Genomic DNA, 26,719 nt, shown 5'->3' with positions numbered 1-26,719 from the left:
GGTAGAATCTGGGGCATCAGCAGGGGTGGTGCTGAGATGCTCCAAACAGAAAGCTGGGCAGTTAACTGCAGTGTCAAAGAGAAGGGCTTCAGGGTCTTTGCTAGGCTTACGATCCCTAGCATTTATACAGTGACTCGTAAAAAGACCTGCCCCCTTATGCAGTGACTCATGAAAGTACCTGCCCTCTTACCCTATGACTCCTGGCCTTGTCAGATGTGACTATGCCTCTATTTGTTGCAGGAGTTGTGTCTCATGCCCACCAGCCTTTTTCTTTTCCCTTTCCCCTACAGCCTCATCCCTCCTTCCAAGGGAAGTTACCTCGAGGCATTGAAATATTCTAGCCCTATCCTGTCTATTCCCAGATTTCAGGAAACCTTGCTGTTCTAGATCTTTTAAGACGAGATGTCATGGGCTGAAGCCAAGACCTTTTGAGCATGAAACAGGCTTCGAAAGCATGGCACCCCCAAAGCTTGGAGGGGGGTGGCTAGTGTTACCCTACTCTGAGCAAGATCACTTCCCCATTCCCAGTAGTGAAAGCATGGGAGCGGATACCACAAAATGGAAATGGAGGGTCGTTGGGGCTCTTGTCTGCTGCAGATTTATTGCCTCAAAGCACCAAGTTCTGAGCTGCAGTTGGAGGCTGGGAAGGGGCTGAAGATGCAAGGCATTGTAGGGGGGGAGGGGGGGTTCAGCGTGGGCTGCAGACCAGCAACGTGTGACCCCGGGTTCCTCGATGTCTGTCGTGACCCCGTGCATGAAGTTGCTTTATTCTGTTGCTGCGCCTGCCGAGCTGCAGCCCTCGCTGGTGCAGGCGAGAGAGTCTGTGGAGAAGCTGTGGCCTGATGCCGCGCTGCAGAGGCTGCGCTCTGAGGACGCCTGGGGTTCCACTTCCACCTCCACTTCGAAGTTCAGCCCATCCCTGAGCAGGAGAGGGGGAGAGAGAGAGCAAGAGTGACTGAAGAGCCCACCTGCAGCTGCAACGGGGTGCGTATCATCTTAGTTCGGAAGTAGCCTTGAACACATGAAGCTGCCTTCTACCAAATCAGACCCTTGGTCCATCAAAGTCAGTATTGTCTATTCGGACTGGCAGCGGCTCTCCAGGGTCCCAGGCAGGGGTCTTTCACGTCACCTACCTGCCTAGTCCCTTTAACTGGAGATGCCGGGGATTGAACCTGGGACCTTCTGCATGCCAAGCAGATGCTTTGCCTCTGACCCACGGCCTCTCCTCTCAAAGTAAGCTTGAGAAGAACACATGCCTTGTACTAAATCAGACCCTTGGTCCATCGAAGTATTGTCTACTCAGACTGGCAGCGGCTCTCCAGAGTCTCATGCAGGGGTCTTTCACACCACCCTTTAACTGGAGATGCCGGGGATTGAAACTGGGATCTTCTGCGTGCCAAGCAGATGCTCTACCACTGAGCCACAGCCCCTCTCCTCATTGGCCTCAGGTAGGACCTCATTGGCTTGCAGGGCAAGGAATCTGAACCACTGAGTGACCCTAAGACCTCCAATCAAGCCTGCTTTGAAATCAGGAGGTACCTTCAGAGTCACCAAGTTCAACCCACACAACAACGGGAGGACTAGCCATATGCTATGGAACATCTCCCCTTCTCCATGTTTCCCGCAACCTCTGGCCAGGCACTGTTACAGTCAGGTAGTTTTTGCCTGGTGCTTCCCCTGGCCCTCCCCAGCACACTGACCTGTATGAAGCTTCCTGGCCTTCGCTTAGCATGCTGCCTGCCAGGGCTACGGTGCTTGCAGACTGGCTGTCTCGCTGATTTTGGGGAGGCTCATCATGTAGGCTATGACCAGTGCTATGTAATGAGGTAGCCGCCGTCGCAGCATGCATATTCCCAGCCTCAGACACCATTTGAGTGGGCAACACAGACAGCAGCTCATTCACTAGAACAGGCAGAGAGAGGAAGAGAAAGAACAAGGGGTGAAGAACGGCATTTATGCAGCACTGAGAAGTGGATTCATACATCTGGGCCACCTCTGCAACAAGAAGGATCTGAGAGTAGTTATGCTGCTCAGTATCAGGGAGGGGCTGTGGCTCAGCGGTAGAGCATCTGCTTGGCACGCAGAAGGTCCCAGGTTCAATTCCTGGCATCTCCAGTTTAAAGGATCAGGGAGTCAGTCCTGTGAAAGACCTTTACTTCAGATCTTGGCCACCAGTTGGAGTAGACAACACTGACCAAGACAGACCAATGTTCTGAGTCAGCAGAAGGTAGCTTTATATTTTCATCCCTTGAGCCCCCACCCCAAGATGCAGAACCACCAGCATTTGCTACCCTATGGGTTTCTAAACAGAGGAGAGGCATCTTCGAGGCAAAGAGGTCATGGTGATTCATAGCAGCTCTCCATTTGGTGAGCAGCACTAACCTTTATATTCCTCATCCTCGTTGGGACACAACAGGTCGGATCCTATGGTTGTGTCCCAACGAGGAATTATAAGACCACCCGTCCACTCCCAGGCAGCTAAAAACCCACCAAGCATAGGAAGGAGTTGCAGTGAGAAGAGAGAAATTCGGTGATATTGCTCTTAGGGGAAGAATGTTGGAGGACGTACAGCCAAGCCAGAGCTCCACCGGTAAAAAAAGACAAGGTAGAAGCAGTTCCACCCAATTCCCTCTCATCAGTGAACTTCTGTCATGGAAGCTTATCAGGTGATTTGGGCCTGTTTCTCTGTCTCTCAGCCTCGCAAGTTTGCTGTTGTGGGCATCAAGTAAAGGAGGAGACAGTAATGTGATAAGCTGTTTTGGGTCCTCACTGGGGGAAAATATGCTTTTTAAAAAGTATCCAATCCATTGTATTTCTGAAGATCATAGGATAGGTTGGCATGCATATCTAGAAAGAGGAATAACTAATTCCCTCTGAATTTTAATCAGAGGGAAAGGAATATTTGAATTGGTAGAGCTGAAGGATTGCTTTGATTTTATTGTTTTCTCCTTGGATGAGGCAATCTGCTTTATCAGTTGAGGATTGCTTGGTTAGGGGGTTATTCAGAGTGTATGGATGGTTTTCTTGCTTGAAATTTAAAAAAAAACCATGCTGAAAATATATCTATTCAGGTGGTGAAGACTTCGCACTCTGGGGGAAATGACAGCCAGGTCCTTTTGAGAACATCCCAAGAGGAGGGCACAGGAATGTTGGGATTATGTTTCAGCCAATATAACACCAAGAAACAGCTTTTGCATGAGTAACATTAGTTGGGAAAATATTATATATGGGAACAAATAGCAATGAAAAAGAAATAGCAGGAGCATAAACAGTGTCTTTCCTCACATGGGAGGGAAGCAGAAAAGAAGGAAAAGGGGAAGCAGTGGGGTGTCTCCAACTGGCTTCCCCACTGATAAAAAAGGAGGAAGGGTCCCCCCCTCTGGCCATCCAAAAACATTATGGTGGAAGGTCATGAGGTCTGCATGGAGAAAAGCCACAAGGGACTCTAGTGAAAAGGGGAATTGGGCAAAACTGAGGGGTTGGATCCACCCCACCGGCTGCAGAAAGAAAATAAAAGGCAAAAGACTCGCAAGCTGCAGTGAGAAGCTGAAAGACAGACTGAGGAAAAACAGTTTGAAAGTGTGAGGAGTTCCTGGACCATTCCGAAGAAGAATCTGATTATTGTACATACAAGAACTGATGATAGGACTAGCTAGGTCAGAGCTGCCAAGCTAGAACTGAGTTGTATGTCTTCAAACTTTCACAACAGTTGACCAACAGATACATACATGGGTTTTTTTCATAGCACAGGAGCAAAAGGGGCTCTTGGTGCTCTTATCCACAGGGTTGTCTCCCTGTAGAGCAGACTTATGGGCCCGATTGCAAAGGGCATTGCCTAAAGGTAACATCACAAACAGCGAGACACTACTCAGTTGCTTTCCGTTCCGTCTGAGAGTGTTACTCTTGTGTTAGCACTCTGTAACTGCATACAGTACTAATGCTACAGGGTTGGATCCTACTATCCAATTTCACTATCAATGGCAGAAAAGGAATAGGGGCTGGATCCATCAATCTGGTAGTGGAAGAGCTTTAACGGCTGCTGAACTGTCTCATATTCCACCCCCCACCCCCCGTCCTTTTCTACTTGGTAGGGGAAAAAACTCTCCCTTTTGGCCTCTTCCATCAGCAAAGGCTCCATTAACAGAAGAGGGAATTACTATGGCTGAAGACCCATGAAGCTTCAGAAGGCTTACTTCCCTTGCTTTGTTTGGACCAGTTTAAATCTATTGGTTAAAGGATTAGAACTATTGGGTCTCTCGCCCCAATTATTAACAACACTCAATAAAGAACAAGCAAAGTTGATAGTGAGGCAAAGATTATACAACACTGAAAGTCAAACGAATCTTATGTGCTCCCCAACTTACCTTGCTCCCTCCAAGGTAAGATACCAGCTAGTTCCTGCTCAGTATATTCATACTATTGAAGTAAACAAGCAAAGGCGAGCTCTAACCCTCGCTCCAGGTTCCATACTTCCCTCAGCAGCTTTGGAGGGGAAATTTAGAAAACTCCCAAGAGCTCAGTGGGAATGTCCTTGTGGGGCCAGAGAAATGGAAGACTCTGGCCATGTTATTCTTAGATGCAATTATTATAAGGACATTAGACAAAAGTGGATTCATCCACTGGTGAACCTAAGGGAGTTTGATTCAGAAGAAGAGGAAATGAAATTTCTGCTGTGGGAAGGGACACCTTTAGTCTTTCCCAAGTTGCTAAATTTTGCTCAGTGGCTATTAAGGTCTGTTTGAGAGAGACCACTAATGGTAATGTCAATATTGGTCACAACTAACTTTTAGGTAAATTTTAGTATAATATATTTATTGCAACTATTTTAGCATTTTAAGCTATGGAGATACTTTTGATTTGATACCTACCCTTTTAAAATCCTTTTTAAGATTGTAGTTGTATACTATGTTCTGGCAAAAGCTGTAAATCTTCTTTTGTTCAAAATCTTAAATCTCCAAAAGTTCTTCACCGATTGCTTTGAAATTTTGACACAACGTTGCATTCGAATACGCACGTGTTTTTATATACCTACTATTATATAGATGTCACACCTGTGACAGGTAACAGGTAAAAACATGCTTTTTAAAAAAACAGCGCCATCTGTTGGACGTAAAAGAACACACGCTATACTAAATATTTTACGATTCCATTTCAATGTTTCCGATTTACGATCCATTTACGATTTCCAAATTTCCAATTTTATGATTCCATTACAATGTTTCCGATTGCATTGTTACATTGAATTTTCATAGATTTCGATTTATTTTCATTTTGATTTAATTATTTTGTGTGACATTGTGTTGGAATTGAGCTGTGTCGTTTACCATAGCGTTCATTTCGTGAGTATAGTTTTTTTTTTCATTGTTTTTCATTTCGTTTTTTTAACTGTTTTTCTTATTTTTCGGTGCAATTGACGGTGGAATTGAGCTGTGTCGATTGATCTGCGTTTGAATTGAAATATTCGTTAGTATTTTTATTTTTTTGTTTTATCTTTGTTTTTTAGTTCGTGTTTTTTCCTTTTTTAATGTTTTGCAATTTTATGTTTTTGCTATAACTTTCTTTCTTCTTTTTCAGTGCAATCGATCTGCTTTAGTTCATCCAAATAATGCCTCGCAGAAGATCAAACTTAGGTCGTCGTACTCGCGGAGCGGAAGCAGTGCGACGAGTAATTGCAAATCAAACTGAGGAAGAACGGGCTTCAGCGAACGAGCGAAACAGACAAAGAATGGCTCAAATACGTGCCGAGGAAGCAGCAGAGCGACGTGCAGCCAGACTTGAGGATGCACGGTTGCGAGCACGGCGATCGCGTTCTGCAGCTTCAGATCTGCTTCGTTCTCAACAGAATGAACACGACAGGCTGAGAGTGGCTGAAAGACGTCAACGAGAAACAGCAGATCACCGTCAAACACGACTCCGTGCTCAGCAATCATGCGATTACAATCGCCTTGCATTCTGGTACAACCCAGCTGATGATTATAATTTGAGCCGGCATGTTCTCATCGGCACTATGACTGAAGTGTGTCCTTATTGCAAGGCTCTGAAATTTAATGGAGAAACTAAAGGAATGTGTTGCGCCGCCGGAAAAATTAAACTGCCTCAACTTGGAGAACCGCCAGAGCCATTAAAAACTTTGCTTGCCGGATATACCGCCAAATCAAAGCATTTCCTATGTAACATCCGGAAATACAACTCATGCTTCCAAATGACGTCGTTCAGAACAGAACGGAAAGGTACCGGTTGATCTGACATCAGGACGAATTTCATTGCCTCATAACCTCTGCAATTTAGTGACGTCAAAAGAATTGGTTGAAAAAGTATTTCCCAATATTCAAACCAATTATAAGAATCACGATTGGCTGAGTGAACGAGCTATTCTTGCGGCCAAGAACAAAGACGTCTACGAACTTAACAATATTATTCAGTCTCACATTCAAAGTGAGGCAGTCACATACAAGTCTGTCGACATTGTTGTGGAAGCAGATGAAGCGGTTAATTATCCAACAGAATTTTTGAATTCACTCGATCTGCCAGGGATGCCACCGCACGTACTCCAATTGAAAATTGGCGTCCCAATTATCATGTTGCGAAATATCAACCAGCCAAAGCTTTGCAACGGCACGCAGCTTGCAGTAAAAAAATTCATGAGCAAAGTCGTAGAAGCAACAATCTTGACAGGACCTTTCAAAGGTGAGGATGTCCTCATTCCTCGCATTCCTATGATTCTAACGGATATGCCATTTCAATTTAAGAGATTGCAATTCCCAATTCGATTGGCGATTGCAATCACCATCAACAAAGTTCAGGGCCAATCTTTAGAATTGTGTGGTTTAGATCTAGACACGGATTGCTTCTCACATGGACAATTATACGTTGCGTGTTCTAGAGTCGCCAAACCAGACAATCTCTATATCTGCACAGACAATTGAACAACAAAAAATATTGTATACCCACAAGCATTGTGAAATTAAACATATTAGAAACGTATGCTTTCTCTTTTCTTTCTTTTCCATTTAACCAGACTGGGCCACAGCAACGCGTGGCCGGGTACAGCTAGTAATAAATAAAATAAACAGAACAGGGAAATTTCGCCCCCTTTCCCCTCAGCACTGCAACATTCTGATCCCTGGGAATGAACTGTCCTAGGTAAGAAAGAACTGCCATGGGGAGGGACCTGCATAGCGCTGGATCCAACCCATGTCTCCATGCTGGCAGAACAGAATTACAGAATCTAACTCATTGCAAAGATCACATCTACAGAACTGAACCCACCTGAGTGACCAGATATTTCCTTCCCTGAGCTAGTGTAGCGGATGTCCCGTTAGCAAGACCATTAGAATTGGGCTGCCCTTTCTTTTATTGCTCATTGGTATTTTGCGTGCTCAGACTTGCTACATTCTGGATAGGAAACCTTAAGATCACCTTAGAAAACCAATTCATTGTATGAGGTTGACAAAACATTGGAAAGTCCAACAGAGGATGACTTTCCTCAGTGCTGAAAAGGCCTTCAATAACCTTTGCTATTCGTGATAAAAGAAATGCAGTTTTGACCTGCGTGCTAAAATGAGAATCAGAAAGAAAGGAGAAACTGTGACATGCCCAGGGTGGTGATAAGAACATTTCTTATGTTCTTATGGAAGGCTTTAAGAGGGGAGTGGACATGTTCATGGAGGAGAGGGCTATTCATGGCTGCTAGTAATAATGGATTGACAAGAAGAAAGTAGACTCCTTTGAAATGTGATGTTGAAGGAGAGTGTTATGGATACTATGGACTGCCAAAAAAACAAATCAGTGGGTTATAGATCAAATCAGGCCTGAACTGACCCTAGAAGCGAAAATTACTAAACTGAGGCTGTTGTATTTTGGTCACATTGTGAGAAGACAAGAGTCACTGGGAAAGATAATAATGCTAGGAAAGTGGAGGGCAGCAGGAAAAGAGGAAGACCCAACAAGAGATGGATTGACTCAATAAAGGAAGCCACAGCCCTCAATTAGCAAGACCTGAGCAAGGCTGTCAAAGATAGGACATTTTGGAGGACATTGATTCATAGGGTCGCCATGAGTCGGAAGCGACTTGATGGCACTTAACACACACACAGTAATAATGTTAGTCTTTAAGGTGCTACTGGACTCTTGCCCTTTTTGACTACTGCAAACAGACTAACACGGCTACCCACTGTGAACAGTAATGATACTAGTCATGATGCGTACCTATTCTCTCCAGGATCAGAGGAGCATGCCCATTATATTAGGTGCTGTGGAACACAGGCAGGATAATTCTGCTGCAGTCGTCTTGTTTGTGGGCTTCCCAGAGGCACCTGGTTGTCCACTATGTGAACGGACTGATGGACTTTATGGACCTTGGTCTGATCCAGCATGGCCTTTCTTATGTTTATATTCTTATGGGGTCACCGATTCACACCCCCAGACAGTTGGGCTTCCCCTTCTCACCCTGCTTAAATGCTTCAACGACTCACGTACATTTGGCAAGGTTCTCTAGTTCCACCATGCTGAGCTCTCCAGCTTTCCTTCGGGTGCCACCGCACCCCCAGCGATTCCGGCATAGAGAGAGCGCCACCACTCCATACACATAGGTGAGCATCAGCGGCACCCCAACCCCTATAAGTAGAGAGCCTCACATAGAATCACAAAGTTGGAAGGTACCACCAGGGTCATCTAGTCTATGCAGGAAATTCCAAACTACCTCCCCCCAACACCCCCAGTGACCCCTACTCCATGCCCAGAAGAAGGCCAAGGTGCCCTCCCTCTCATGATCTGCCTAAGGTCATAGAATCAGCATGGCTGACAGATGGCCATCTAGCCTCTTCCTAAAAACCTCCAGGGAAGGAGAGCTTACCACCTCCCAAGGAAGTCTGTTCCCCTGAGGAACAGCTCTAACTGTTAGAAAGTTCTTCGTAATTGGAAACTCTTTTGATTTAATTTCAACCCATTGGTTCTGGTCCGACCTTCTGGGGCAAAGAAAACAACTCGGCACCCTCCTATATATGGCAGCCCTTCAAGTACTTGAAGATGGTTATCATATCTCCTCTCAGTCTTCTCCTCTTCAAGCTAAACATGCCCAGCTCCTTCAACCTTTCCTCATAGGACTTGGTCTCCAGACATGAGAACCAACTATTTCCATGGACTGCACGGGTCAGGCTGGTAGACAGAGCATTGCCAGAGGGGCAGTATGGCTTCAATGACAATGCAACGGAAGTCTCCGTGAACCCAGTACCCTCTTCCAACCTCAGGTCCCTTTTGGCTCTTACCAACAGTGACCGCTGTGATGACGGGCGACACAAAGAGGGACAGAATAATACTGCTGGACACAGACAGACACTGCTGGCAGACCGACAGTTTGCTCTTGCGTCCATGGCTCAGAACCTAGAGGGAGTGAAGTGAGGGTAGTATTGAGGCTGGGAAAGGCAACACTAGGTCAAGAGAACCCCTAAGTGGTCCCTCCACCACCATGCCTACAAGAGCATTACACTGAAGATCTTGAGAAGTTCCTGCTGGGGGAGAGGGAGCAAAACGCCTTACCTTCTTTCCCATGTAGATGGGTATCCCTAGTGTGATGACTGGCACTGCAATGCCAGCGACGATTGAGATCACCATGGGTGCTCCCAGCACCATGCCCAGCTGCCAGAGGAGCTTGCGTGTCCGAGACCAGGGCTTCTTCCCCCAAAAGGTGCATCCAGAAGGACTGGGGAGAAGACAGCTGGGGGTCAGTAGTGGAAGTGAGGATGCCAAGAAGGCCAGAAGTCTTACTGAGAATCCTGAGACTGGAAATGTCATCAGGCCGGACGCCACACACTTCATAATAGGGCCGGTTCTAGGTTTTGAGAGGGTGTCTTATGTTTTTCTATACTGGCATCATTTTGTCTTTGAAAACTGTCACCACATCCCACATACACAAGCATGCTCATGCTTTGGGAGGAAAAATTATAGGCATATTATGGATATTTCCCCCCTTTCAAGGCTCATAACAGCATGGGGAAGGTGGTTTTGATAGGCCAAACCATGCAGAACTGGAAGGATTAAACCCCCTCTCGCTTCCCCAAATGGCCTGAACTGGGCTGCATTCCCCCCAGCAGTTACTGGATACTGGATGATCCATGATTTCTAGGGTGCTCAATCGGGCCCTCGCCTTGTGTAGTTAATACCACCAACTGCTACTCTTCTCCAAGCTTGCATAGTCTCAGACCAAAGCACAGCTCCTGCCCACCCACACACCATAATATTTTGGGACCCCCTTCCAAGAGAGATCCATAAGGCCTGCTCTGTTGTCATTTTAGGCTAACTGTTCTTTTTCCTCCAGATGTTTTGTGATAGTTAAGTTCATTGATTTTTACGTTCCTGTTGCTGCTGTTAATTTTTACATGCACTGTTTGAGCATTGTGTTGTGATTGATTATTGCCCAGTTGTTGTTACAGTCCGCTGAAAGCCATTCTGGCAGCCTTTGGCAGGAGAAAAACAGCAGGCAAGTTCAGCTATGAGAACAGGTATAAATAAACTGTGACCTTTGTTTTAAGATCATCATAAATTGAATTAAGGTCCTGCTGGGTCAGACCAGCGGTCCATCTAGTCCCACATCCTGTCTCACACTGTGGCCAACCAGTTCCTCTGGAAGACCACCAAACATGGCGCTTGATGCAGGTTTTATGTGCTACTTCAGGATAGGTCTGACCCTGCCAAAGCTTCCATTTCCTGAAGCAACCTGGGACAAGATGGGAATGAGGCCTTAGTGTAAAGTCCCAGTTTCCCTATACCGTCCCCCGACCGCTGTACCATTCTGCCCTCCACCTCCCACAGCATGCTGCCACCTGAGGAAGTGCACGTCCGTGATCTCTCGCAAGCACAGCCAGCAGAATAGGCACCCACAGACGGTGCAATTCATGCGATTGCAGCTCCCGTCGTTGATCTTCATGATGAAGGCACCACAGCGGGGACACACCTTGATAGTTTCGGTGTCTGTGAAGGAAAGATGAAGGGCAGGATAGTTAGTCTCAAGTGATGGAGCTGTGCCTTGGAAAGACCCCTGGCAATAGGCTGCTAGCTGATAGGGAACTGTGGTGTCCCATTAGGGGGAGCCAAGCTTCGTTAGAGAGGTGATGGGCTCTGCATCAGCATGGTGTAGTGGTTAAGAGCAGTGGTTAGGAGTGGTGGAGTCTGATCTGGAGAACCGGGTTTGATTCCCCACTCCTCCACATGAGCGGCAGATGCTAATCTGGTGAACTGGATTTGTTTCCCCACTCCTACACATGAAGCCAGCTGGGTTACCTTGGGCTAGTCACACTCTCTCAGCCCCACCTACCTCACAGGGTGTCTCTTGTGGGTAGGGGAAGGGAAGGTGATTGTAAGTCAGTTTGAGTCTTCCTTAAGTTGTAGAGAAATTCAGCATATAAAAACTCTTCTTCTTCTCCTCCTCCTCCTCCCCCACCACCCGCCCCAGAATCCTAGAGACAGGGCATCCTGGCGCTGGATAAGGGGATGCACTGGAGCAATCTGATCCAATGGGCAGCTGGGAGAAAAGAGGCACATGCACACCTTGCTGGCCTGAACTTACCCAGGGCAGCCTCCTCCTTCTGGATCAACTGTGTAGAGAGCTCCACTGCCCCTGGAGCCTGCCTGCTCCATTCTCGCCAGGCCTGCTCACAGGAAGAGTTGGGGTGCCAAGGCTGCCGACAGTGGTAGCAGAACTCTGTCCTGCAGTCCTGGCGGCCACAGACGAGCCGGGGGCATTCAGCACAGCCGTAGGCAATGACCGCATAGCTAAATGAAAGAGCAAGAGGAAAGGTGTCAGCTTAGGGTCAGTGCATCAACATCTGGGTCAGCTCTTTGCATGTACATGGCAGTAAGATGTAGTGGTTTGGAGTGGTAGAGACCGATCTGGAGAACCGGGTTTGATTCCCCACGCCTCCACATGAGCCGCGGACGCTAATCTGGTGAACTGAATTTGTTTCCCTGCTCCTACACACGAAGCCAGCTGGGTGTCTTTGGGCTAGTCACAGCTCTATTAGAGCTCTCTCAGCACCACCTATCTCACAGGGTGGGGAAGGGAAGGTGATTGTAAGCTGGTTTGATTCTCCCTTAAGTGGCAGAGAAAGTCAGCATATAAAAACCAACTCCACTTCCTCTTCCTCTTCAAACTCTCTCCAAGCTCCATTGCTTCCCCTAGAAGATCCCCCACTTTGCTAGACCCAAGCATCAATTGATCACAGAGGGAGATTGGGTTCCAGACCCTCTAAGATACGGTGGAGACTAAGGGAAGGTTGTGATCCTTTTAGGGGATGGGGCGAGAGCAACCACTCTGAGCCCGGCCTGGCTAGAGAAGCTGGCTATAAATGTAATAAATAAATAAATAAAAGCCTGCAGCCAACCAAGCAGTCTCAAAGACTTAAGTGCATTTTCTTAGAGGGGGTGGCAAATTCTGCTCATTCCTCCCTCCTGCTGCAGCCCACTGAGCCCCCAGAATTGCTGTTCCAGTGGGTCAGAAATTACTGTCCACTCTAAAGAAATTTGCCCTTGAGAGTCTGTGCTTGAATGCAGGCCAGAGTCACTAAGGTAGAACAGAGGGTGGGGCATTTCAGTCTCCCATGTGTCAGTTCAGGTGTGATCTGCTGCCCGGAATGTCTGGATCACAGAGTGGCTGAATGTTGCATCCCTGGTAGTCACCAGGCAATAATCTTTCATATTGCAGAGCAGCTCCTGGCCTGAGCATTGCCATGTAGAATCATAGAATTGGAATGGGCCATACAGGCCATCTAATCCAACCTCCTGCTCAATGCAGGATCAGCCTAAAGTATCCCTGACAAGTGTTCGCCAAGCCACTGCTTGAAGACTGCCAGTGAGGGGAACTCACTACCTCTCTATGCAGCCAATTCCACTGCTGAGCTACTCTTACTGTAATTTCCCCCCCTGATATCCAGCTGGTATCTTTCACCTGTAATTTAAACCCATTATTGCAAGTCCTATCCTCTGCTGCCAACAGGAACAGCTCCCTGCCCTCCTCTAAGTGACAGCCCTTCAAATACTTAAAGAGAGCAATCATGTCCCCCCTCAACCTCCTCTTTTCCAGACTAAACATTCCCAACTCCCCCAGCCTTTCCTCGTAGGGCTTGGTCTCCAGGCCCCTGATCATCCTCATTGCTCTCCTCTGCACCCTCTCTATTCTGTCCACATCCTTTTTGACGTGAGGCCTCCAGAACGGCACATAAAACTCCAGATGTGGCCTGGCCAATGCTGTGTACAGTGGAACTATGACATCTCTTGATTTGGATGTTATGTATCTGTTGATACACCCCAAGATCGCATTAGCCTTTTTGGCTGCTGCATCACACTGGCTGCTCCTATTTAACTTAGGGTCCACCCATACCCCAAGATCTTCTTCACACACACTGCTGCCCAGAAGTATATCCCCCATCCAGTATGTGTGTTCCTCTTTTTAGTTATCCAGATGTAGAATTTTGCACATGTCCTTGTTGAACTGATTCTTGTTCACATCCGCCCACTATCCAATGTATTCCGATCTTGTTGAATTCTATCTCTATCTTCTGGGGTGTTCACTGCCCCTCCCAATTTAGTGTCATCTGCAAATTTAATGAGTTGTCCCTCCAGTCCCTCCTTTCTGGGCAGCATCACACCCTCCAGCAGGATCAGGCTCCCACGTAAGCCTTGTTTGCTTCTCTCTACAGCACTTCATGCTCTTCCATATGCTTAGACCTTCTTTTAACTACAGAGCTCCTATCACCTAATATCAGGAGTGCTGGGTATGGGGAACAAATTCTGGGAGAGTAGCCATGTCAATGAACACATGAAGCTGCCTGATATTGAATCAGACCCTTGGCCCATCAAAGTCTAGTACTGTCTACTCAGACCAGCAGTGGTTCTCGAGGGTCTCAGGCAGAGGTCTTTCACATCACCTACTTGTCTAGTCCCTTCAACTGGAGATGCCGGGGATTGAACCTAAGACCTTCTGCATGCCAAGCAGATGCTCTACCACTGAGCCACAGCCCTTCCCCCTCTTGCAGCACAACAAATAATCCTTAAGGGTCCTTTTTGTGGCTGGTTTGAGTTGGGGGCCAATGACTCTGGTCCTGTGCAGGTCAGACATCAGATGCTGTTGGCCAGTGTCAGGCAACTCTTTGGGCTACCGTGCCCCACATCCAGCATCTGAGAGGGTGTCATTCAGGTATCCCTTAACACTCTGCTGCTTTGAAATCTTAAATCTTCAACAATCCAGCACAGAATCAGGTATGGTTAAACAGCATTCCGTCCTGAGTTGATGTTACATTTGCTGAGAAGACCAGCCTGAGGTTACTGACAAACTCAGTCCCCAGCCATTCCCACCAGGGGTCTTTAAAACAGAGGTGAATTTAAAGCTGTGACTTGTGTCAGGGGTGGGAGCACAGGGACTGACCAATCACATCCCTGCTTTGTCCTTCAACATGGACAAATCCAACAAAGCAACTTCTGCCTGGTGTCTCTTCAAATAATACAACCCAGGCTACGTGCTGCACTTCAAGCCAAATGTCTTCACTTGCACCCTAACCTCTTCTGTCTACAGAAAATACTTTTACCTGCAAAAGGAGGAAGTTTTTGACAATTTCTCCCCTCCTGCCCTCTGCAAACTCCCACTGTGCTCACACACACACACACACTATTCCCGGGGCTTTACTGATCCCTTGAGGCCCAGTTTTGAGCTGGGGGGCACAGCCAGTTACTGCAGGAAAAGGCAGGCAGAAAGTTACTTTTGATCTAGCACACCTCCACTTGTGCTAGACAGGATTTGGCCCTAGTATTGTGCGTATGCTCTGACCTGGGTGGCCCAGGCTAGCCCAATCTTGTCAGATCGCAGAAACTAAATAGGATCAGTCCTAGTTAGTATTTGGATGGGAGACCACCAAAGAATACTAGGGTCGTGATGAAGAGGCAGGCAATGTCAACCCACCTCTGAACATCCATTGCCTTGAAAACCCTACGGGGTCACCATACATCAGCTATGGTCGTATTTTCACTCATGTTCACCCCCCCATCTGTCTCAGTTGTTCCTTGGAGTTATGCATGAGTTTCCCCTCCATTAGAGATGACTTGGCTGGCAGCCCTCACAAATCCCTGGACTTCCCATCCCTCTATTAATCTGATTCTTCCCTCTCCCCTGAGCTCAGCCCGCTTGAAATCCCCATGCATAAGGCAAAACGCAGGACACAGAAGCTTGGTTTCTCTCACAGCAAGCGGACAGACAATTACAAAGCAGCATGTCAAGAGGCGGAGATTCAAATACTTTCTGCTTCCTCTTAGTTCTTTCTGAGCACAAGGCTTTTAAAAATTAGGCTTGGGTCCCCCCCCCCCCAGGTACCTTTCAAATAGCTCCATTTTTTGTTTTTAAAATGCTCTTAAAATTCTTTTTTTGCGGCAGTTGGGTTTGGGAGGGGCTTTTCTCTCACTTCAGCCAATTACAAAGCAGCATTTCAAGGGGCGTGGATTCAGATACTGATTTGAGCTTGGAGACTACTGGTGCACAGATTCGCAACAGGAAAGTGTGGGTCCAGCGAGCAACGAACCTCAGGTAAAACTCCCATGCATAAGCGACCTATGACTTGACAGCACTTTCCACCACCATTGTGGGTATGCTGCGTTTACATTTTTCTATGTTCTGAGCCTAATCACATGTGCTTCTGTTGTCTTCATAAAACATACAAGTACTTGTGATATTTTGCCAGGAGGTTCTAGGTAGAATTTAAGGAGTGGTCAGAGGAGCTGGGTGCTCTCTGAGCTCAAAGAGAAGATTCTCAGTTCAGTGCAATTGCTCTTGCATGCAACCTGAACTCATGCTTTAAAACAGAAGGTAATTCCAGGCAAAATAGTAAGTCAGTTTAGACTCTTTTTAGGCAATTCCTGTGTCCTCTGAAATCCCAGAAAGGACACAGACAGATCTTCTGGTCTTACGCTAGGAAGGTATACGTTGATGTTTCTAGCATTAAGAAACCCATAAAGCAACCATAGCAATAATGGGAGAGGTTGTAGCTCAGTGGTAGAACATCCGCTTAGCACGCAGAAGGCCCCAGGTTCAATCTCCAGTATCTCCAGTTAAGTAGGTCGCAGGTGATATGAAAGACCTCTACCTGGGATCTTAAAGAGCCACTTCTCATCTGAACAGACAATACTGACTTCAATACTGACTGGAGGGTAATTCAATATAAGGCAGTTTCATGTGTTCATGATAAGACGTGTTCCTCCCTGTTCTTGCAATTGTGGTGAGCAAGACTGTGGCCTCTCCCTCAGCCTACACTTCAGAGCCAAGCTAGATACCACCTTATCAAACCATCTGAATGTAGGGTTCCCATGCCAGGCCCCTCTTTGCCACCAGCAGGAGGGTTTGGGGGCAGAGTCTGAGGAGGGAGGGGTTTGGGGAGGGACTTCAATGCCATAGAGTCCAATGGCCAAAGCAGCCATTTTTTCTATCGGCTGGAGATCAGTTGTAACAGCAGGAGATCTCCAGCTTGTACCTGGAGGTTGGCAACCCTATCTGAATGGGATAAGGGCCCAAACTGTGGTCTGAAGGCGGCGAGGGGGGGACAGGGGGGCACTGTGGCTCAACTCATCAAGTCTCCTGAGAAACCTTCAAGGACTTCATCCCCCCACTGCTCCAGAGCTTCTACCCCCCTCCCCCCTCCCTCCATCACAGCAGAGGTCTCTGCTTTGCCTTCCCTATCTGAGATATCACACTGCACTTATAGGGGCACTTAGGGAGCCGGAGGACACTGCGCCGGGTCATTGGTGCATCCGGCCCCGCACTGTCTGCTCTGACTGGCAACAGCTCTCCAAGGATCCAGGCAGAGAAAGCTCTTCTTAATTCTGTTGCTTGAGGGTTGTTGTTTTTCAATGGAAAAGCTGAGGACTGACGGATGCTGCCCTTCCAAATGGGAACCAAACAGGGTCTCCAACGAGCGCCCGGGCCACCCCGGCAGCTCTTCTCTGTCTGGATTCCATTATATAACTAGGATGAAGAAACCACCGGGATCCCCTCCTCTCTGGGCAGTAACCCTTAGACAATCACAAGGGCCTCTCGAGTTTTGCCTGGCCAGTTGGCACAAACCTAGGGCCAGACCCAGACTAAGTGGAAGGCACTGTCCGAGGAAGCGCTGAGGGAGTTGGGAATGTTCAGTATGGAGAGGAGGAGGCTGAGGGGGACATGACTGCTCTCTTTAAGCATTTGAAGGGCTGTCACTTAGAGGAGGGCACGGAGCTGTTCCTGTTGGCAGCAGAGGATAGGACTCGCAGTAATGGGTTTAAATTGCGGGCAGAAAGGTACCAGCCGGAATATTTTACAGTAAGAGTTGTTCGACAGTGGAATCAGCTACCTAGGGAGGTGGTGAGCTCCCCCTCACTGGCAGCCTTTAAGCAGAGGCTGGACAAGCACTTGTCAGGGATGCCCTAGGCTGATCCTACATTAAGCAGGGTGTTGGACTAGATGGCCTGTATGGCCCTTCCAACTCTATGATTCACTTCCATCAGCCAAACCAAACTTCCCTACCTCCTCCCACCTCTCCCTGCCATCCATTTATCTCCCCAAAACGCTGCTCCTGGGGGATAAGGGGACTCTCAAAAACTGCACAAGATGTCTGCAGCAGGAAGAGAGGAATTAGTGGAAATTACACCTCTGCTTCTGTTAGCAGAAAGTTTCGTCTGGATCTAACCCATCGAGGCCCTGACCGATAGGATAAGGATGTCTTCCCTGGCCCAAAGGGCAAACTCCCTCTCTCAATCTCCCTCCCTCGGCCTGAGTTCCCCCAAAGGTCACCATTGCCCTACCTGCAATCTGGAGCAGGGCACCAGCGGGTTCCTGGGTCAGCCACCAAGAGGCGCCGCAGCAGGTACTCTTCATACTTCTCACCCAGGTTGGCCTCGGGGAGCAGCTGATGGATCTCCGAGGGCTGGAGGAGAGCAGGGCAGTGCGGGCAGGCCACCTGGACGCGGCTCTCGCTGATCTCGATGCGCAAGTACTGCTGCAAGCAGGTGAGGCAGGACAGGTGCGAGCAGCAGGAGAGAGCAGGGAAGGCCGCCGGAGGCTGGGGCAGCAGGCACAGTGGGCATTCTAGCAAGCCTTCCTCTTCCTCCTCCTCTTCCTCCTCCTCTGGCATCAGAGAGATATGGGTTTCTTCAGGGTTGCCCAGAGGGGACTCCAGCTTCCCATCCTGTTCCAAAGTCACTTTGGGTTTCCGACCGAAAAAGCCCAGGATGCCGAGGGAGGGAGGGCCCACCTTGGGCCGCTTCATGCTGGAGACGAGGAAGGGGCCGCTTAAGGAGGGGGTAGGCAGCCGTCAGGACATGGCGCTCCCCAGCCAGGATGAGTAGCCGAGAGGCAGAGAGGCCCTCCAGACACAGGTGTTTGCCCCATGCCCAGCAGCTCCAAGGCCTTTCTCTCAGCTGGCTCTGAGCGCAAGGAGCTGTGCCATCAACAACTTCCTTCTCACCAAAGTCGGCGAACCTGGGAGAGATGGCAGGAGAAGAGGGGGAAGGCAGACAAGGAGCTCAGTAATGATGCCCAGCAAGTAGGGTTGCCAACCTCCAGGTGGTGGCTGGAGATCTCTCGCTATTACAACTGATCTCCAGGTGACAGGGATCAGTTTACCTGGAGAAAATGGCCGCTTTGGCAATTGGACTCTGTGGCACTGAAGTCCCTCCCCTCCGCAAACCCCACCCTCCTTGGGCTCCACCCCCCAAAAACCTCCCACCAGTGGTGAAGAGGGACCTGGCAACCCTACCAGGAAGCCTGGTCTGACTCTGTCTGCTAGGGTTGCCAGCTCCGGCTTGGGAAATTCCTGGGGAGTGCAGGAGTTTGGGGAGGGAGCTTGGCAGGGATATTACTCTCTGAAGCGGCCCTTTCCCTCCGTGGGAACTGAGCTCTGCAGACTGGAGATGAAGTGGTGATTCCAGGAGAATTCCAGGGGCCCCCTGGAGGTTGGCGACCCTGCCCAGTCTGGCTGGCCTGCAGGATTGTTGCCAGGAGTGGCGAAGGGCCTTCAGGGCACAGGCAGGAGATGGAGAAGGGAAGGCTGAGAAGTCACTGAAGGGCCTGCTCTGCCCCTCTCCGGGAGTGAAGGCAATAAGGGGCCGGGAGTTCCCCCTGCACTGCCCATCAGCTGTCTCCTTAGCACCGAGAAGCCGTGGCTTTGTTGAGTCTCTCCCTCCTCCTGGGCATTGGGGCTCCTAGCTGGCCTCCCCCTCCCCCCCATCAAGAGAGGGCATCCCAGCCCAGCAGTCAAGGAGACCCAGATGTCAGCCTGCCCTTTACAGCTGATCCTTGCAGCTGTTGCCTGGGCAACTAGGAGGGGGCCAGGGAGGAGGGAGGATGCTGGCTTACCTGCCTCTCTGAGCCCCTGCCTTGCTTTGCCTGCTTCTTCACTAACAGCTGAGGGGCCCCCCTCCCCCAGCCACTGCACACTCTGCACTCCAGCCACTGCACAGCATCCTGGGAAGTGTAGTCCATCCCCATGCTCTGCCAGCAAATTGGACTCACAGAGAAGGTATGTGGAGAGTGCATGAACACATGAAGCTGCCTCATACTGAATCAGACCCTCCATCCAAGTCGGTATTATCTACTCAGACCGGCAGCAGCTCTCCAGGGTCTCAGGTAGAGGTCTTTCACATCCCCTACTTGCCTAGTCCCTTTAACTGGGGAATGAACCTGGGACCTCCTGCATGCCAAGCAGATGCTCTCCCACTGAGCCAGGGCCCCTCCCCGAAGACTTCAGACTCTGGTACCAGCCCTGAAAACAGCCCCTGTTGGGACGAGTCCTCAGCAAGGGAAGTTCGGGGGGGGGGGGGAATCAATAAACCCAGAAGGGTGAAAAGACTTTGGCAGGCTCCAGCACCCTTTAATCACTGTCTGGAGAACCAATGAAGGGTGGCAGGTGAGATTCTTGCCTCAGGGACAGCCACCCAACGCTCTGTGCTTGGCACATCATGCCCGGAGCTCAGTCACTGGCCTCAGCCTTGAATTTGGGAGCACTGCCAGCCTATTTCTTTTTAAAACTTTTACCCCACCTCCCCCACCAAAAAAGGAACAGGTCACCCATATCAGTAACAGCTACCGATTGAAACAAGCGAGTGCCTCAAAATCATCTAATCAAACACATCTTATCATCATACATCAAAGGCGCCACATGTTAATAAGCCAGAACAAAACTGACTCAGCCTGGTTGCATCACACGTTTTCCTTAGCGTCTTCTGTGAACGTTTAACAGGGAATTCCTCTTTCTCACCTCATTGAACCTGGTTCCAAAGAAAAGGTGCCACCAGTCTGAAAGTTCCAGATCAGCCCACTGGTGATCTCACCTAAAGAATGATTACCAGTTATGCCAGCTGGCCAGTTCTTCTGGCATGTGGGCTCAAATGGAAAGGGTGGTTTCAAGTATGTAAGGCCTGGACTGCAAATATCTTTAAAGATTAACACCAGCATCTTCAATTTTGGCTGGAAGCAAACTGGTAACCAGTGCGGTTGGTGCAAATATAATCATGCTATCCTCTGCCAGAGAATAGGTGGGCAGCTGCATTTTGCACCAGTTGAAGCTTCTGGGCTGTCTTCCAGGGCAGCCCCCATGTAGAGCACATTACAATAGTCAAGCCTGGTAACTGACAAAACATGGATCAGCATGGCAAGGTTAGACTGAACTAGAGGAACAAGAACCTTTGAACAATACATAATGGTAAGAAAGTACTCCAGGCCACTGCCCCTGTGAGTTTAAGAATATCCCTAGACTCTTAATTTGATCAGATAGGGTAACAACCCCATCTATCACTGGTATGGCCACCCTCTTTAAAACATTGTCATGCCTAGCATGTCATCACCTTAGCTGATGAGACGACTGAGCAAAATCAACAAGAAAGTATCCCCTGCTTAATAGGTAGACACAGACCAGGGTTTCATAGGGTCAAAGAAAGTAGCATCACTCAGCACTGACTGCAGTTGTTCCACTTGCTAGATCATTTTGCTCAAGAAAAACAGATTCAGTGCAGGCTCTGAAACTGGCCAGATTATTCTTATTTTTTTCCTTTTTATGAGTATTTTATAGAAATGGGTATTATGGCTTAGAAAATAGAGTTTTCCCACCACCCGATAGGGAAACTGGTCTCAGAGCCAGTGACGGCAGCAGTACATTGGAGATACATTGTTTCCCACCCAGAACCGGTTCTGCTCTCCAGAAATGAGTAAGATCAACGATTACCTGCACTTGAGCATTCTGTTATGGTTCCAGCTTGCTGGAAGGGCCCACCAAACATGATTAGGAAGGTGCCTATGTTTTTATTATTTTTCAAAATGTGTAAAATGGAAATGTTCAGGAGGGCATTTTTAGAAAGGGAACAGAGCTGTAGTTTTAATGTCTTTGAACAAAGTAATGTTTAATGTATGTATTAAACTGGTTCTATTGCAGTGTTTTAAAATTTTATAATAGTTTCGTTGCGTAATTTTACCCTATTGTTTTTATTGCATAGTGGTTTTTAAAATGTAACCCACTGTGCATCTCAGTGAGAAAGGTAGGCTATAAAGTAAGTAAGTACGGTAAGTAAATAACAGCTGGATCAAGGAGAAAATAGCAGGGTATACCTGGGGACCGGCTAGGTTCTGACCAGCACGTGCAAACAAAGAATCACAGGCTAAGGGGCTATTAACAGTGATCTGATCAGCAGATTCTGAACAACATCAAAGCATCATGGTGAGCCCTTGGCCCAGAAGAATGAGATGTATACAGGTCAATTTTTATATACCACAGCAATAACGTCTGAGTATGCTGGTCTGTTCAGGCACTACAGCTAGCAGGAATCTGCCAGCAGCATAAAGCATTAAATTTTAATGAATCGTTTAGCAGAACATTTTAAGGAAAGGGCCAATGCAGCCCTGCTCCTTTCCCTTCCATATGCACATAGAGACCTATCATGAAGGGCTGCACCGAGCAAGAAAACCAAATGCATCTTTGCAGTGAGGCCAGATGATCCAGATCTCCAGGATGTTCACAGGATTTGAAGTCAGGATGAACACAGGTGCAAGCACCACCCCATCGCTCCAGCTTCTTCCATCCCAAGAAAGCATTTGAAGCAAGAACCCCCTGTCACAGTTCTGGCTAGGAATAACGGGGAGTGGTTGCTGGTCTAGACTGAGAAGATCATAGCGGGTGCTTTGGCAGGCCAGAAGCAGAGCTGGACTGGTTTCAAAGAAATACTTAAGACATGCAGAAGAAGAAGAAATAAAGGGGCCTGAAACTAGTTTCAAGACTTTCTATTCCTTGGCTCCATCATCAACCAAAAGGAAGTCTGCAGCCAAGAAATCAGAAGGAGATTGAGACTGGGAAGGGCAGCCATGAAAGAGCTAGAAAAGATTCTTAAGCGTAAGGATGTGTCACTGGCAACTAAGATCAAGTTAATTCATGCCATCATATTCCCTATTACTATGTATGGTTGTGAAAGCTGGACAATGAAGAAAGCTGACAAGAAGAAAATAGATTCCTTTGAAATGTGGTGTTGGAGGAGAGTGTTACGGATACAGTGGACTCCTGAAAAAAACAAATGAGTGGATTATAGATCAAATCAAGCCTGAACTGACCCTAGAAGCTAAAATGACTAAACTGAGGCTATCATATTTTGGTCACATTATGAGAAGACAAGAAAAAGACAATCATGCTAGGAAAAGTTGAAGGCAGCAGGAAAAGAGGAAGACCCAACAAGAGATGGATTGACTCAATAAAGGAAACCACAGCCCTCAATTTGCAAGATCTGAGCAAGGCTGTTAAGGATAGGACATTTTGGAGGACACTGGTTCATAGGGTCGTCATGAATCAGAAGCGACTTGACTGCACTTAGCACACACACAGTTCAGAGACAGTCTAGTTTGTATCAAAAGATATAAGAAATATGTAGATGCTTTTTTTTAATTTTGTTAATGGGTTTTGGGGTACAGAAATAAAGGGGAACTGGGGAAGGGAAAACGAAAAAATGATTAAGTTTCAGTATCCAATTACAGTTTATAGAAATTTTGCATTATACAAAAAACAAATTAATCTGTTATATACCCAGTCAAATGATAACTCATCTAATAATCGTTGCTTAGTTCTGCACTAATATTTACACTAATGATGTATAAATTTTGGTGTCTTGTTAAACCTTCTTGCCCTACTAAATACAATTAGTTGATTTTTTAATCTTCATGCATATTTATCTTTAAAAGGTTGCCATTTATAGATGCATTTTTAATCCAGGAATAGGCAGTGACTGAAATGGTGCAAGGAGCTCGGTATGTTTAGTCTGAAGAGGAGATGACTGACAGGTGATACGATAACCATCTTTAAGTATTTGAAGGGCTGTCGTATAGAGGATGGTGCAGAGTTGTTTTCTGTTGCCCCCAAAGGTTAGTCAGAGGTATGGAAAACCCGGAGATAGTTCCGCTGGAATAGAACACGATTGAAGCCAAATGGAATATTATTGGCGTGATTATCTCATATCCCGAGATGGGACTCCGGTAAAACCCATTTTGCCGAGGCTTTATCCATCGGGATAGTGGCTGGTAATTTTCTTTTGCAGGTAAATTTTGCAGGTAGTGAGAGATGCAAATCTATCTCTAAAAAGCAATTAAACGGGACACATGACACATCATGTCTACCTAATTGTACATAATACATGAAAATTAAACAAAAATTAAACAAGGAGTATACATACCAAGCACTGAAAAGCATATAGCTTACAGATCAATGGATGGCTCCTAGCGATCTTGCTAGAGTAACATCCATACCGCGTGGCCTTCCCGCGGCCACAGGAGGCTTCCCCAGGCCCGTCCTGGGCGGAGGGAGCCGGGCGCGCCCAGCGGCGGCGCGGCCTTCCCGCAGCCGCAGGAGGCTTCCCCAGGCCCGTCCTGGGGGGAGCCGGGTGCGCCTGGCGGCGGAGCGGCTTTCCCGCGGCCGCAGGAGGCTTTCCAAGGCCCTTCCTGGGCGGAGGGAGCCGGGCGCGCCCGGCGGCGGCGGCGCAGGCTTCCCGTGGCCGCAGGAGGCCCTCACAGGGCGCTCCTGGCCAGGGGAAGCCGCGCGGGCCCGGCGGCGATGGCGGCGGCGGTAAGTTGCCCCCTCCCTCCCCCCTCCCCTACTGTATTGATCCGCGTATAAGCCGAGGCCGGCTTTTTCAGCCCTTTTTTGGGCTGAAAAACTCGGCTTATACGCAAGTATATACGATATGCAAGATCTATGTTCACCCACTCTTAGCTTAATCTGTCTCGTGGTTTTGCCCACGTACAAATATCCGCAGGGGCATCTCAAAATGTAAATCAAATTGCGGCTGGAGCAGTTGGAAAATTGTTTTAATTTAAAGACATAATTGGAATTAGTACTCTTGAATTCTTTGATGAGTAAAGCAAAAGGACACATGTTGCATTCTCCACAGCGAAAGTGGCCCAAAGGCACATTAGATGTTAGCTTGGGAAGGGTATCTGTGTGCCTGAGATGGTCCCTAAGCAATCTTGTTTTGCAATACCCAAAACGAGGCAAGGAACTGCAACCTGGTAAATCTTTTACCAAGTTCCAATGTTTGAAGATAATATTTTGAATGTCCCTCATGTAATTAGTGAATTCTAATGATGATGTGATGCCCGTGTAGTTGGAATGTTGTTTATTGGAAAGTAACTGGGCACGATCCATATTGTCTGTGCCAGTCCTAGCCTGTTGGATGACTCCCTGTGGGTAGCCTCTTGTCTGTAGAGTGTTAGATAAAGAGGTTGCTGCCACAGTGTAATGTTCCTTTTGCGTGGAGTTTCTTTTAATTCTAAGGAATTGATCATAAGGTAAGTTGGTTCTAAGGTGTTTCGGGTGAAAAGAACTAAAATGAAGGAGTGCTCCCTTATCAGTAGCCTTCCTGTAAGGCTGCACAAAAAGTTTCCTATCGGAGCCAACAGTTACTGTCAGGTCCAAAAAATTGAACTGAATTGGATGGGCTGTACCGACAAATTGAATGTATTGGTTCCTGGAGTTAAGCCATTCAATTAATCTGTGATAATTAGACAAACTGTCTACCAGCATAAAGGCATCATCAATAAAACGTTTGTAAAGCAAAATATGTTCTGTTACTGGATTGTTGTTATAAATATACAACTTTTCAAAGGCAATCATGTATAGGTTGGCAGTTGACGGTGCGCAAGCACATCCCCTTGCCACTCCTTTCCTTTGTATATATAAATCATCCAAAAACCAAAAAAAAATTTCTAGAATAAAATCCAAAAGATCTAATAAGAAGTGAGATGGTGGACAAGGGTTAACTCGGGTATCGAATAATTCAGCTATTATGGCTCTTACTTCATCTAATGGGACGAGAGTATATAGGGACATAACGTCCAAAGTAACCAAAACGTCTCCCTCAGCCACTAATATATTTTCAGTATTCAAAATGAACTGCTTACTGTTGAGGATATATGAAGGTGTATTAATAGGAAAAGGGTGCAATTGATTTTTCAGAAATTTGGCCAAAGGTTCAGTGACTGATTGGTTGCCACTTATGATCGGTCGGCAGGATTGTCCAGCCTCTTATGTATTTTTGGCAGAATACCGGGGTACGTGGGTACTCATTAATCAAAAAATCTGCCTCCTTTTTGGTAACATAATCTAAGGCTAAGCCTACACGAATGACGGTTTTGAATTGAAAGCATGACATTGGAGGAAGGATCCTGGGTAAGCTTAGAAAAAGTCGTGGTGTCACTCAGCTGTCTAAGATTCTCAGAGACGTAATCCTTGGTATTTAAAAGGACTATAGCCCCGCCCTTGTCCGCCTCTTTTATGGTAATATCGGGATTATCAGTTAGTTTTTTTAGGATTTCATAATCCTCTTTAGAAAAATTCTTATTACCATATCTACGTCTTTGTTCTAATTTTTGCAAGTCACCCAACAGAGGCCTTGCAGTCTGACTGTTTCTATATTGGAAGTGGGTGGAGCCAGGCAAGGTTAAGGACTAAGCTACTTTGTGTGGGCCAGAGGCATATAAATTCTTAATAAACACACAAATACATACTAGCAAACAGGAACAAAGCCCCAAAGAATCATGGAAGTTGTAATATGATACAACAGGAAGGTGCTTCAGCTGCCATTGTAATGGAATGGAGAGCCAGCGTAGTGTTGTGGTTAAGAGCGGTGGATTCAGATCTGCAGAACCGGGTTTGATTCCCAGTTCCTCCACATGAGTGGCAGAGGTTAATCTGGTGAACTGGATTTGTTTCCCCACTCCTACACATGAAGCCAGCTTGGTGACCTTGGGCTAGTCACAGCTATCTCAGCCCCACCTACCACACAGGGTGTCTGTTGTGGGGAGGGGAAGGGGATTGTAAGCCAATTTGATTCTTCCTTAAGTGGTAGAGGAAGTCGGCATATACAAAACCAACTCTTCTTCTCTCATGTAAGTTTAATATTGCCTGGCACTGGTGGCCAAGTTTATGCATATGTCACAATAGACAACCCACACGATCCAAAATGGATACAGCACAATCCTGTTTTCCTTAGAGGACTAACTAAGACTGCAAATATTTGCACATAGGGTGATGTACATTATTCACTCAAGAAGTTAGGTGAGGCAAGGAGGGGGGGCAAGTATGTGTGTGATTGGCACAAGGGTCACTCAGCAAGCTTTCATGGAAGAGTGGAGATTTAAACCCAAGTCTCTCAAATCGTAATCTGATACCATAACCACGACACAACC

The 26,719-nt window shown here is 47.4% G+C and overlaps 1 protein-coding gene across 1 annotated transcript; it reads right to left on the bottom strand.

Annotated features, from left to right (window-relative positions):
* Window positions 1-759: 759 nt before the first annotated feature.
* On the bottom strand, window positions 760-18,484 carry LOC130480441 (E3 ubiquitin-protein ligase RNF19B-like). Its single transcript, XM_056852969.1, has 8 exons — window positions 17,812-18,484; window positions 11,564-11,769; window positions 10,821-10,968; window positions 9,538-9,700; window positions 9,267-9,381; window positions 8,479-8,616; window positions 1,701-1,902; window positions 760-919 (listed from the first exon to the last, which is right to left on the bottom strand). Exons 1-8 carry the CDS (start codon window positions 18,273-18,275, stop codon window positions 766-768), a joined length of 1,590 nt encoding a protein of 529 aa, XP_056708947.1. The 5' UTR covers window positions 18,276-18,484; the 3' UTR covers window positions 760-765.
* Between the last annotated feature and the right edge of the window lie 8,235 nt (window positions 18,485-26,719).

This window comes from Euleptes europaea, chromosome 7 (assembly GCF_029931775.1).
Source record: "Euleptes europaea isolate rEulEur1 chromosome 7, rEulEur1.hap1, whole genome shotgun sequence".
Taxonomy (NCBI): domain Eukaryota; kingdom Metazoa; phylum Chordata; class Lepidosauria; order Squamata; family Sphaerodactylidae; genus Euleptes; species Euleptes europaea.
This window is presented reverse-complemented; position numbering and strand designations above follow the sequence as displayed.

Excerpts from the sequence above, each read along its gene's own strand:
- LOC130480441 (XM_056852969.1), bottom strand. The coding sequence starts at position 18,275 with ATGAAGCGGCCCAAGGTGGGCCCTCCCTCCCTCGGCATCCTGGGCTTT. Across the intron at positions 9,701-10,820 it reads ACGGACGTGCACTTCCTCAG|TCCTTCTGGATGCACCTTTT; the intron begins GTGGCAGCATGC and ends TCTTCTCCCCAG. Across the intron at positions 9,382-9,537 it reads CCATCTACATGGGAAAGAAG|GTTCTGAGCCATGGACGCAA; the intron begins GTAAGGCGTTTT and ends CACTCCCTCTAG.